This window comes from Diuraphis noxia, unplaced genomic scaffold, assembly GCF_037042655.1.
Source record: "Diuraphis noxia isolate RWA-SAM2 unplaced genomic scaffold, SU_Dnox_SAM2 contig0003, whole genome shotgun sequence".
Taxonomy (NCBI): domain Eukaryota; kingdom Metazoa; phylum Arthropoda; class Insecta; order Hemiptera; family Aphididae; genus Diuraphis; species Diuraphis noxia.
Genome location: NW_028301713.1, coordinates 29,521,051 through 29,535,754, shown reverse-complemented (window position 1 = coordinate 29,535,754; position 14,704 = coordinate 29,521,051). Strand labels below are relative to the sequence as shown.

The following is a 14,704-nucleotide window of genomic DNA, read 5'->3' as shown; positions in this document are numbered from 1 at the left end:
GTTAATATTTTTGTTTGACAAATTTTGAACTTGTTGTCGAATAGTCAATTGATAAATACTTTCAACTTAGGTAGTAGTAAAATGGACCAAATAATGACATTGATTAAATTCTAACCAAGCCTTGAGGCGACGCAAGTTATTAAGCTTTATTTGTTATTTAATTAATCTAACGTTGTTTTGTAATATGATTTATTGCTTTGTATTTTATCTACATTTGTATATTAGAATTTTTAATATATAAATTTGCCTGTTTGGGTGCTTATAAATATTTATTAATTATAATTGATTTTAAAATAATTCTTGATTACTTACAACGCACACACAGTTCAAGTATAATACCAACCAACTATATAATATTACTGTTTTCAGTTTTCAGTTATGTCTACATAATCACATCTTAAGAGCTCACTTTTGTCCACTCTTGTTTCTTATAAATTGAATCTTAATCTAGTTTTTATTAATTTGCAATCAGTTGTTTTGCAACATAATTGTTTTTGGACTACTAAAACTTACTGGCTAAGACTTATTGAATAAGATTTAACTAGGTATATGAAAAAAAATTTCAAAAAAAAATTCTCATAGATATAGGATTCTACCAGGATTGTTATATTAATTGCTTAATATTATATATATTGGAACGAAATTCGTTTGCAGTGAAAAAAGACTTTCTTACCAGTAACAATACATATAAAGGTATTTATCTGTTACCATATAATTTTAAAATTTTAAACGATACTTTAACACACCAATATATGCGGTGTTTTGTATGGTCACCATTTTATTTTTTTCATTAACTACCTATTTTATATCGATCTGTGTTATGGTAGGTATAAAAACAGTTTCTTCTTTAATGGGTTTCTTTTATTGTTAAGATAAATTACGGTAAATCCTGTATAGTTATATCTAACAACTAATAAGATTTATAATGACCCCTAGATTACAGCCTTTATTAACAATTTTTAACCAACTATACTGTTCGTGTTATGTCCAAATACTATTTATTTGCTCGTAGCTATATGAATGTATTATATTTTTTATGGTTTACACATGTTTTCATGCTAACAAACCCGTCATAAATTCACAAACTATTAAATAAATGAATTGTATTACGGATTAAAATAGGTTTCAGGTTTTGAATACAAATATGTTTGTATGAAAACTGATAAAAAATAATGTTATATTCTTCCTGAAACTAACTTATTTTATGATGAAATATTAAAATGTAGATTTTAATAATGCATTCCAAAAAAAAGTAACACAATCACGATTCCATTGCATCTAAAATGAAAAAAGGATAAAAAATCTTTTTCGGAGTACCCATTACAGTCATATTGAAACTATTTATTATATATTTGATATTTATACATCAACATTTATAAAAAAGAATTTTAAATCATGATATACAAAGTCGAAAAAAGTTTATAATAACCCATAAAAAATCACGAAAGAGAATTAATAAAGCTTAGTGAAATCTATATAAAATATATCGTTTTAAATAAACAAAAAAAGACTGAAAATGAATATAGCCTTATATAAATATGATACATCTCACATGTTTTTGTATATGTAGTACATATTATTTTATATCTAAGTTTTAGCATAAAAAAGCATACCAAATCTAAAGAATATCCAATATAAATTCAATAAAATTTACAAATTTAAAATTAATACATACATGTTAAGCAAATATATTTATTTTTTTAAGCATTAAAATTGAAATCAATATTCACTCTTAATTTGTATGAATATAATTTTTTCGTCAGTTTTGTAATTATAAAATTCTTAACTAATAATTGTTCAAACATTTTAAACAATAATATATGAGGTCATGTTTTCAGTCCAAAAACTAACTCATTATTTAAAGGCAATAACTAGTACCTATGTTAGTTTAGTTTAGATATTTGAATAAAATTTAACAATTATAGTTATTTTCTATTATTTATTGTATATTAATAATTATTTCACAACTACTTTAGGTTTAAATTAAATTAATTAATTACTATTTTATATATAGGTACCATGATACTAAAAAACTATGGATATTATATTTTATATTATTATTTTTTTTTTTGGATTTAATCAAAATATATTTGAAGAATTTAGTGGATTTTGATTAGGTAGATACCTAATTCAAAAATTATTATTAGTAAAACACAAAACAATTAGATAATTTAAAATAAAATTTGATAAACAAGTTTTATCAATCAATAAAAACATAATATTACATTTTGATTATCAATATTTAAAGTTGTTTTTTTTTTTATAGAATTATTGAATACAGTTTTATAATAAATTAATATCTATGACCATTAATCGATGATCATATTACGATAATATATCTAAAGAAAATAGTTGACATTGAAAATTAAAACTGTAACTTATTTTAGTTGGTAGCTTGATAAACAAATTCTAGTATAAACTTCAAACCATCAACTATGATTTTCTTCTAACAATTTAAATTATTTTTAAATTATTACTATTATTATTACCTATGAAATAATAATATCTATTCGGTTATAAACATATTAACAATATCATATTTAATTAATTAATATTTTCAATATCAATATGGATTATGGGTAGAAATTTAATTACCTATATTGATACTAAATACTTAAAATAATAATAATGATAAAAATAAACATTTCTCCGTAAAATTTGTATTTTATGTGTCTACATTTTATATAGTGCACAAAGTGCATAATCTTTCAAGTCAATTTGGAAACTAATTTTTACCATAAAACAACGGTTATTGTCAAAATAAAGTGCTTTTTGTCTTAAGAAAAAATTTTATGTAATTTTATGAAGAATAATAAAACGTTGAACGATCTTATTTTAAATTAATTTATATTTTTTTTTTTTATATTAAGAAGGTAAGTAAATTTAGAGTAGTAAAACATTTGAGTATCGGAATTTAAATACTTTTCAAGTACTAATTTATTGTAATTAGGTACTGAACACTTTTTTACACTTGATTATTTATCGAAGTAGGGAATTCAAATAGACTATCATGATATTAAATACAGATATAATTGAATACCTACTATTTAATTTATTTAGTAGGAAAGATATTTCCATATTGAGCCAGTGAGATCACTTTAATTAAAAAACAAAAATCGATAACGATTTAAAAGGTGAATGGTATAGTTCTATTGCTCTAACATTGGTTAGAATTGTATACTTTGTTACAAGACAATTTTTTGAATAGCTACGTTGAATATAAGTAATTATTGTCTGCACTTGATTATTATTCATTATATTACAGTATGATATAGATTATTTTCTATCAAGTTAAATCGTTTATGTAGTTTAAGATTATAATCATCATCAACTAAAAAAATACTAATTTCTAATCAAACTTCATATAGTAATTACTATATACTTTTAAAAAAAACCTGTGTATGCAAGACTGTGAGTAAGCACAGGCGTATGAAGTGACATTTCTTTCGTGGTCTTTAGTTATATCAGGCTTTTCTAAAAACAAACAATCTCAGGACCTATTTAAATCGGTATGTTTTAGGTTTCAATTCCGTGTTATAAAAATAATAATTTATTTGTTTGATTATTTTCGTTTATTCCATAATTATTTGAATTACTCTCATTTCATTGTAGATTAATTTTAGACATTATTTTTTTTAAATATTCAAGTTAAAATAAAATTACCATTGGATTTATTTTATGTTATATCAGTATAAGTAATATTGTATATTATATTATAGCCTGTAATCGTTTCGATATTTATAATTATTATTACCATATTATCTAACCGATTGTTATCTTTAGATCAAATGGAGAAGGGAAAATATATTTAAACCTGTAAAAATATTTGGTTGTATATCGGGATTTTTAAAAATCAATCATCTCGTTGTATTGAGATTTATTTAACATTGTTAAAATAGCTTTTGGGCATGGGACTTCTTTGACTTTCGTTATAACGGGATTTTTTGTTGTATCGATTTTCATTGTAACAGGAACTTAATTATACTAATGGTTTCATAATTTTCAGTGGCCGTCGTGGTGGCGTTTTTCATCTGTTGGGCGCCGTTTCACGCACAAAGGCTTATTGCCATATTCGGGTCAAGTCACGCATCGTCTGGCAACTTGGACGCGGAAGATATACCGTTTCTGCATCAGCTGTACGGTATTTCCACGTACATCTCCGGAGTGCTGTACTATGTGTCCACCACCATCAATCCAATACTGTATCACATCATGTCACTGAAATTCCGAGGAGCTTTCAAGGTATGTAGGTAGTCACCAACGTAACCACTCGGGTCCTTGACGCGGGATTTGTATATTATAATATATTATGAAATGATTCAATACCGATGCCAAGAGTATATTAGCTGTGTAATTAAGTAGCTATACCTATAATTACACATTAATAATGACTGTGAAGTGGGAAATTCAATAATATAACGAGATTATTATTATAAATACAACTATGTGTTATCCACTGTTATTACCTAATAAACTAATAATAATTCACTATATAGTTGCTAAACTAATGAAACAACTAATTAGTTCCATCGACTAAAATAATGATTTCAACGTACCTCATAACATTGGGTTTATATTGTATAATATTATTTAAATGTTAATGTTTATTTAATATTAACTTTTGAGAAAATTTTTAAAAAATAATAATAATAAATGTACTAACTTACGTTTAATTAATTTTAGGATGTACCAAACGCAAAATGCAGATTACCTATCTCAGTGATTTTAATATGTATGTTATGCTCCATTATGCTACGTAAATATGTAATTTTATGTACTCTGGAGATGGAACTAGGTATACCTATTCGCTATGCTACTGTCATTGATCACTCTTCCTTAGGTATAGTTCAATACCTTCCTATACGGGACAGCATACAATATGCATGGCTATTTAGTATTTTTACAACTAATATTCCACAATTATATTTATTATTTAGTATTTTTGAGAACTTTTAAAAACAAAATAACCATATTTGACAATTTAAAATGGCATCGAATATAATATTATTGTATACTACGTTAAAAGTTCTGGAAACACTCAATAATTGCTACCAAAAACACAATCATCCAAAAAAACAACTATAAACTAAAAGTTCCGTACTCTGTTTATGTTTTTTCTTGTTTGAATTATCTATACCTAACACCTAAGTAATGAATTGTTGTTTATTCGCTACTTGTATACAGTTTCAAATGTGTAGACCCATGTAACAAATTATAAGAGTATAACCAATTGAACAGGTACCAGATATTTTTTCTCTCTAAAATATATCAAACAACCATAATATAAAATCATTACCTTAATGACTGAAAAACTAGTAACTCGGAATCAAATAAAGGTTCAAAATATAACCCCTCCCCCTCCCAAACACAATTCCTGGCTACGTACTGAAACAGTATATAATTTTGGTACCATGATTAATTATTCATACTATGACTTATTATTCTTCAATGAATAAATTATATAAAGCTCTTTTATTTTTGATATTCTATCGAGTATAGATAATGTGCATATTTTATGTTAAAAAATGCGTTATTACTTATAAGTTATAAAATGTGCTTTTTTATATAAAAATAAATTCAAATGGTGTACAGTCGGTTTTAACACAAAAAATATATATGCTAACTAAACGTATGACAAAAATTGTTAATATTATATGATAATTTATTAGTTTAAAAAATACACTCATGTTAGCAAATTTTCATAAATCATTGGTTTTTTAGAGTTATTACGTTCCAAATTAATTTAACCAAAAAATATTGAATATATAAAAAATTCTAAACAATAAACTACTTGACTTAGATAAATTAATTTTACCATAATTGTTCTTATAATCAGGTTCCAAAGTAAGACATTTTGAATTTATTCAAAAAAATGTTTGTGAATTTTTAAGTTTTTTATATTCAGTATTAAAAAATAAAAATAAAATGTCTATTAAATACGTAGCGCAAGTGTCAATGAATTATATAGAAAAAAACAATTTTTAAATATTTAATACAACCAAAGTTATTCCATGTGTCAGATCTTCATGAGACATCCTGTTCCTATTGTTCATTGCTAATCTTGAAGAGGTAGTAATAAACCGAATTATTTATGCATAGTTTATATTTAAATTATTACAATTTATAACATTATAATATTATAATGAACCTATATATTTCATGTTAGATGTTTAGTCATTATAAAATTGAGCCATATATTAAAAAATGTAACCAGTGGATCTTTATATTTGAAAATGTTTATAAAAAAAGTTGTCAAGTAGTTATTGGCACATAATAAAATATATAAAGCTTTGGCCTATGAAAATTATTCTTATCTTTAAAACTCTTCCTAGTTCTCTTTTATTAAATTTATTATAGCTTAAATATAACATTTCAATGATAAACCTTGTCAACAATGTTATTTTAAAATTTTAATATTTTAAGCCACTATAAAATTTAATCTATGAGTTATAAGTAACTCATGACTCCATTCAAAATCATTTTGTTTTGTTTACTTATCACTTAATCAGTTATCATACATAAATGTATTTCAAATTTTAAATCATCATTATTACAAACCACAAATAATTAGAAATTATTTAAACAAATACAAATTTCACTTAAACGACTATAGTATAATCTAATAATGTGTTTTCACTTAAAAACGATTAAATATAAAAGCTTTTTGTTAACAAAAACAAGTTATGAATAGTGAATTAATTTTAATAACAAATGGTGAATACATAATTGTTGTTTTAACTTGAATCAATCAATATTTTGCAATATGTAAAACTTTGAAGAGGCTGTTAAAATATTTTCGTCTAATAATTCAATATCCATGCGCAATAAACAATTCATAAGTATTTTTTTTACTACTTGATCGCGAATACCTATATCTGAAATCATAATAAGAAAAATGATCATCGATACCGAAACTTAATTTAAATATCAGGTTTCAGCTAATTATAAACCTGTTGATGGCAACAATGAATTATAAACTTAATTTGAATTCTAATACTTTTTTATTTTACAAAACTATATTATATGGAATAGTTTATGCTTTTATTGTAATAAATAAATGGTGCTTAGGAACTACGAATATGGCGGAATATCTATGTATTATCTTTAATAAAATATGGTATACGTTTCGTTGCAGATTTAACCAAAATATAGCTATCTCTTACTAAGCTAATATTAAAGGTAATTTAAAAATAAGTGACACAAAAATATATTATATACGAAACTGGGTTTAGTGTGTTAAATCTGTTTTCTACATGTTCATCATCTTTAGTCTGATCGTAGTCAGCGTTACACTGATATCCAGAGACATTGGGCGCCGATAAATACTACTAACAAATGTAGGTATCTACTAATTTGGCAATCTACGATAAAGACAATATTATTATTCCTTAACTGACAACTTTAGATATAGATTATTTGTTATACATCGTTACATGGTCCGTTGAACCCAAGTAAATAAGTATCGTGCCCACGCTGTTTATTTTCATTCGAGGACGTATATACTACCATTAAAATACAAAAAACATACTCAAATATTGTAAATAAAGTTTAAAAGAACCCAAAGAAAAATTATGGGAGAAAATAACATCGCATATGATAGTATTTCTATAGGAAGTAAGTTAAATTCTTCTCACATTCGATTCTATTATCTGTTGCGTAATAAAAAAAACTTAAAACATGTAATTTTCAAGGATCTAATTAATATTTATTATTTTACATATTTTACAAGCATAACCATGTTTTTTGACTTGAGTCATAAATGTACAATGGTGACTTTAACTGAATAAATAAATCTGAAAAACTGAGACGGCCAATAAAAGTAAATGTCTCTTCAGCAACCTGACCGTGAATACTGAATATAATGTAACTCGCTTTACATAATAATATAGTATTCTTTAAATTGCTTAGGAATTGCACAAACCTTCTCACATTCAACCATGGAAAAAGTTATGTGGTAAAAAATTAATACTTAAATAATGTTTATCGGTGAATATTTTTTATACTTATGTACCTATTATACGAATAATAAATAATCATACAAATAAAATTATAAAATAACACGATAACAAAAATTTTATATATATATATATATATATATATATATATTTTTTTTTTACCTAAATCATAAAAAAAGAAATTTTTAATAAGTTTAACTTGAGTATGAAATAAAAATTAACTTAAAATATTTCAAATAACAAATAAACAAATTTATAACGAAGTTATATTTTTTAATGTAACCTACACAATAAAAACTATCACTGGAATTAAAACTACTATATTACTATGATATAATATACTTATATGTTTAAATAAATTATAATAAGCTAAAATTTTAACTTTTTTATCACTATAGTGTTATATTATATTCTTTTTAATACTGTTAAAAACTTTTTTCATCATTATTCATATGAAATTGCTATATTTAGATAAAAACTGTATCTAAAATAATACCAAGAATGAATTATCCTGAGCTTTGAAGTACCTATGACGTATAATACAGTAGGTACTATAGTAATAAATTAATAATATTACAATAATATAAACGTGCAATATGATGCTCATCACAAGGCAGTAATATAGTTAAAGATTACCTATTGGTCCGCGTTATTTTTAACCATAAATCAAATAACATATTACATTTTATTATTAATATGAGAATCATCTGCATAATGTTTCGCAATTTTTTATACGATATAAGTGATATAACCACAGCGTGCACGTTGTGGTTATAAATAGATTTTTAACTAATCGACGTACTTTTTTATAAATTATATATATATATATATTATATGTATATATTAACGATTTTCCTACTGTAGAAATCATTATCATTACAAATATTATGAAATAAATTTTAAAATAATTACTAATCTACTTATATCTAATTTATCTATTTATGATTGCTCGAGTGAACAAAAGGGTTTACACAGTACCTACTTAACAAAATACAACAGTTTCCATTTAAATCATTTATCATTTCTGACGAGCAATGTTTTCCAACACAATATAATTCATTTATTTTGTAATACAAACGAATTTATATAATACCTTAAAATCCATGGACCTTAAGAGTTAAGACCCGTTGCCGAAGAACTGCCTATTATTATTTAGTATACACTATAGATCACAGATGTACTTGTTATTAATATGAACAAACAATTAATCAAACTTATGTCTAATTAGGTTACGTTAATGTGGTTTATAAGTTTCTACACGCGACGAGAAAGCTATATATAATTGCCGGTTTTATAATATTATACTGCTGGTTTATACTATCAACAGCATTGAAATGCGCGATGTCTTCTGATGGTATTACGATATTCTAAGAAGAATTTTTAGTTATTATGAAAACATTATATATTAAATTATTACTTGTACATAAGTAGGGTATCTACTCTAATACATATTGTAATATTATTAAAACACACCAGCTGTCATCAATTGTTTGATATTAATTTATGACGTATCTATACTCATTAAATATTGTTTTTCGTTGACTTGAAACTGTACACAGCAACACTTAAATGCAATCATGCAATACGAACTTTCGTTAATAATTACTTTGAGACTTTGAATGGAGCGATGAATGTATTTGTTTTTCAGTTTTACAACCAAGTGTTTTATTTTTCTTATTGAGTGTGTTTGTGTGTATGTGATCACGTTTCTTTGTCAAAAACTATTGCTAATAAAATTGAGTTGTATCTAATGTATAGGCAACAGTTGGTTCAACCTTCTGTACAATAAAATACACTGTATTATAGACAAACAGATAGGAATATAAAGAAATTATAAAATATCCTTAAGATAATAAAAAAGCCGAAGTGTTAAACAATTTGTTTCTTGTCTCTGCTTAAAATCATCCTTCATAGGTACACAATTATTTATATTATTTAAATATTGTATTTAAACTTATTACAGTGATTTACTCAATGACAATATTCCATCGATATTTACTATGCTCCCGAGTGACTTCCCCGTTTTTTTCTTTGAAGTTTTAAAAGACTCTGCAGTTAAATGTTATTCACAAAATCGAAACCAGAGCGAATAATTATAATATATTTTTAGCGAAAGAAAAGTTCAAAACTTTCAGACAGAAAACTTTTTTCAATGTTTGTACTTTCAAATAGTGTTTGACGAACTTAACAGAACGCACATTTTTGTTTAAAAAAAAAAATCACGTAAATTGTTTAAAGCACACGGTAGATACAATACTTTTTGTTTAGCCAGAGTCTTGCTTTGAGATAATTTGTTAAATGGAGCAGGCTAACTAAGTTCATAATTTTGATATATCTGCTGATAACGTGTGATGTTTATAACATTTTATGATAATTTTCATTTTTCTGTGTATCAAAAAAAAAAAAAACACATAGTTCTTACTTATACCTAACATTATCTGATTTACAAAATGTCAAAAACTACTTAAATTTAGATGATTATTGTCAGGAAAACTTTAAATAAATAATAAACAAAAAATATATATAACATTTTATACTTTTGCATCCACATTCATACAAATTACAATTCTAGTACATGGTTATACGCGTTTTGCATGATACGTTCACAGAATACTGAACACACTTTTAAATTTCTCTGAATTTTGGGGATGGCTGCAGCTACCTTTTTAACGACCCCTACCTTCGGGAAAAATACACTAAGGATAAACAGTATTAAATTTTCAAATGTTTTAATTCTTGGCATAAAAAAATGTAGTTATATTTAGGATTTATTTTTAAAAATAACGTAAAAAGAAGGTTATAATGTAGAAGCATGGACAAATAATTATTATCAATTACGAGACTACGACAACACAATAACTTAAATTTTAATATAAATATTCTATGCTACAACTATCGTTAATAATTTAGACATTTTATTAAATTATCACGTTTATGGAGAAACACTGTAATACTAACTCATACTGCATTTAAATTATACAACAGCTTTTACTCAATAAAAATGTTTTGTCGAGGACGCCACTATTTATAACATTCACGATACGGGCGATAAAGGTACCTAGTATACCTACCTACATTATATTATTATTTATCTACTGCCATGTTTTTACAAAATAAATATACACGGAATGGTGTGTTTATACGGCGGACGACGAGGTTTAAATTGTACCTACATACGAGTTGTCGGTCAACTGATGATAGTATTAAATTTACATAAATATATTATACAGATAATCAACGTTATTCTTTTACCTCTTGCGCGAGGACATTTCCGGATCACAACTCTACCCCGCTTAACATAATACATAAATATATATTATAATATATTCTTCTTAAATCCATCAATCTTTGGTACCTATAACAGTGATCACTCTAAAAGACTATTATATTATCATAATTCATATTTCATAAGCGTACCTACGAATGAAATAAAACAACGTCGACCGTACAATTACCTCAAGTAGTCAAGTGTAAGGATTATAAAAACCCGCACAGCTCAATTCCTAGCAATTCTTTTGTTAATTGGACGATAAAAGTTATGAAATAATAAAAAAATATACCAATCAAATAATGCATTTCTCAACTGACCGTTTTGATTTATAGATGAGCTACCTAAATATTATGTTCATGTTCTCCTCTAATTATTTTTGATATCATTAAATGATATGAGAATTGAGCTTAAAATCAACAAAGTGCAGTCATCAATCATCAAATAAATTTAAATTGATTTCTAAGTTATAAAATCAGTGTATAATCGCAAGGATAAAAAATATTTTATAAATATTGTGAGGCTATTTGTATTATCTTATGAATGTTTTTAATTGTTGAGTGGTTATTCTAACTGTTTTATTTTTACACACGATATATTATTACTATATATTATGACGTACGGTAGCATAGCACAATTTAAGTAGGTTGAATACTTGTAAGAGCTTAACTAAAAAGCAGATAAAATATTATGTTTTCCTCCCCAGGAATACGTAGGTATTTTAAGTATATATCAATCAAATGGTCAGGTGGCCAAAATTTATAAACGTATAGTATAACATTTTTATTTTTTAATGTTAATATATATACAAAACGTTTAATTTACAGTTTTGGAAATAATTCGGACCTTCCCTCTGCATCACTCTTACCATATTAAACCACAATTAACAGCTAAACAAAATACGATTAAGTGGACGCTACCCATGCGTGTATTGTGTCCATGTTACAAAAGTAAAACATTTATCCGATTAGAGTTCAGCAGAACCATTTTGTGTTTTTTAGCTTAAAATAAATCATTGTGAATTCGCCTATATTATTATCAATAAGTAAAAAATAATATGATATAGTAACATTATCTGCGCTCGAGTGTCGAATTTTTTTGATATTTTAATATTTTAATAAGATGTATGAATGATTATTTAGAAATATCACAAATTAAAAACACTCTTACATCTTAGTTAAAAATTAAAATTAAAAAAAAATCAATGATTAACAACATAAAATTGGTTCAGATAAACTAATATTATATGATACATATATTACATGTTTTATGCGTTTTCAAGATGAAGACTACAGTCCTCTCCAGTGCTCGAATACGAAAAAACTAAGTAGAGGCGCTCCAATAGCTCAATCCAATGATTAAGTATAATATTATTATAGCTTTCACAATTATTATTTAAATATACATTTCATTAAAAATTATTTTGGAACATTAGTTCGTGCCGTGTTCCGGTCCAAGTAAAAAAAAACTAAATAAATAAAAATAGTAAAAGAGCTCCGCCTACATGCGCACCACTTCCCGTCAATATTCGAGCACTGGTCCTCTCAAGTGCATTCGCACGCAGCTCTATAATGATAATATTCTATTGTTATGCACATACGCATATACAATAGCAGTTTAATCCGTTCACTTGTAATTGCGATGTTAACAGAGAAACAGTGTTTTTTGTTGTGTACTGACAGGAAACGGTGTTACGGTGTTGTGGCGGCGACAGCAGCTGGAGTGCCGATGGATGGACCGGAAGCAGTCAACGGCGTCCGGGGCGCTGGTCGCGAAGGAGGCTGCGCAGTGACTCGTCCGAACCGGCCACCGACGACCGCCGACCAAAGTATAGGCGCGTGTCCGGGCGGGCGACATCGTCCGTTGAGCTGCCCGCCGACGACGACGATGAAGTTGTTTGCAATGGCCGAGGTCATCACGTCGCCGGCGCCGGATTCACCGACTGTTGGCGGCGGGCGCTGACGGGATCGGCGGCGGGCGGAAATGCCAAACGACGCAACGACAGCAGCTGCAACAGTGTCGGAAGTATTGGCGGAGTTGATGGCGGCGACGGCGACGACGACGACGACGACAATACCTCTACTACGTCCATGCAGCTTGGTGTGGCCTGCAGCCGTGGACCGCAGACGGTTAAAGTGCCGCCGGCGGTAGCGCTCAGTAACTGGGCCGTCATCAGCAACAGTAGCCTCAAGGATGTAGACGGCGACGACCTGCGCGACGAGCTAGTCGGTTACGTGGCAGACGCGTCAGTGGCAATCGTTGGCAGCCAAAACGGCGTTGCCCTCGAGTATTACTGAGAGACGATATAGCAGGGTTCGTTCGCTCATAGGCGCAACTAGGAGGGCCGACTCAACTCAACCCCCTGCCCAAATGTAATGTATTGAATAACAAGTCAAGGAAAATGTTCTCGTCGATGATATACATGTACAGTATTGGCCGAGGACCGTGCGAGTATACCGCAAGACTGTTTCTCAAATTTGGCTGATGCTTAGATTTGTTGTACCATGTATAGGCTTATGTCTTGTGCTCGTGTGGAAAAATATCAGCTTCGTTTTTTTCAAATGAGAACCAACCTTTTTTTACTGTAAATCATTATGCTGTCCCTATAAGTATAATATATTTAAAAACTCCAACATACATTATTATAAGAATAATTAAGGTTGAACATGCTTGGTAAACCGTGTGGAATAAATATTGATGAAATCGCATATTTCTTACTAGCCATCCACAAATATAACAACTCAGTAGGAGGGTATTTTCATTGCAAATTTATAAGGAGAAAACACGAGGGCTGCAGGCATACAGACATACAGGCTTTCCCCAAAAATTCAATCCTAGTTGCGCTTGTGGGTTCGCCCCTCAGTGGTATATTATGTTTGTCTTAAATCTATTAAATCATAAGTTGCATGTTTGTATAGTATATCACATTGAAAAGTACCACTTACCTACCTGATGTCAGTGTGAGTGTGTGACTGTATCTGGTAAAACATATTTATTTTCCAACATCTATTATTGTTTTTCCCATAATCAGTGTATACAAACATCATAATTACAATACAATATAAAATTATACATTATTTTTTTGTGCCATTGAAGTATTGTAGCGTTGTCGTATTAAGTTATTATCATTATGATTATAATTATATGTAATCCCCTTAAAAAAAAAAAATTATATGTAATGATGTAATACTACACACTGTTATTTTTTTTTAACATAAAGGCTTCAATTACTAGGATTATAAGCTTAAAATTACAAAATAACATGGGGTTACAATATAGAAGGTGAAATTATCATTATTATTATTATAGGAATACAATGAAAAATATAATAAATATGTTTACAGTATTTTTTAGTAAAAGGCAAAATATTTTTTCGATTTGAAAGGAAACCGCAGTTATAAAAAATTTCATACTTAAATAAGAATTAAATTTTTTTTTAATTATTAATGAATTCCATAATAAATCCATTTAATATAAAAAA

The 14,704-nt window shown here is 27.2% G+C and overlaps 1 protein-coding gene across 5 annotated transcripts in view; it reads left to right on the top strand.

Moving 5' to 3' along the window:
* LOC107167445 (pyrokinin-1 receptor-like) overlaps positions 1–14,415 on the top strand; it is a 66,438-nt gene extending 52,023 nt beyond the window's left edge. For 4 of the 5 annotated variants that reach the window (XM_015516483.2, XM_015516484.2, XM_089223112.1 and 1 more), the window contains 2 exons: positions 4,007–4,242; positions 12,906–14,415. In XM_015516483.2, the coding sequence (XP_015371969.2) occupies positions 4,007–4,242; positions 12,906–13,520 (851 nt within the window). In that variant the 3' untranslated portion in view covers positions 13,521–14,415. Of the gene's footprint in view, positions 1–4,006; positions 4,243–12,882 lie in introns of all 5 variants that reach the window. The other variant, XM_015516485.2, reaches the window with a different exon arrangement.
* The last annotated feature ends 289 nt before the right edge of the window (positions 14,416–14,704 follow it).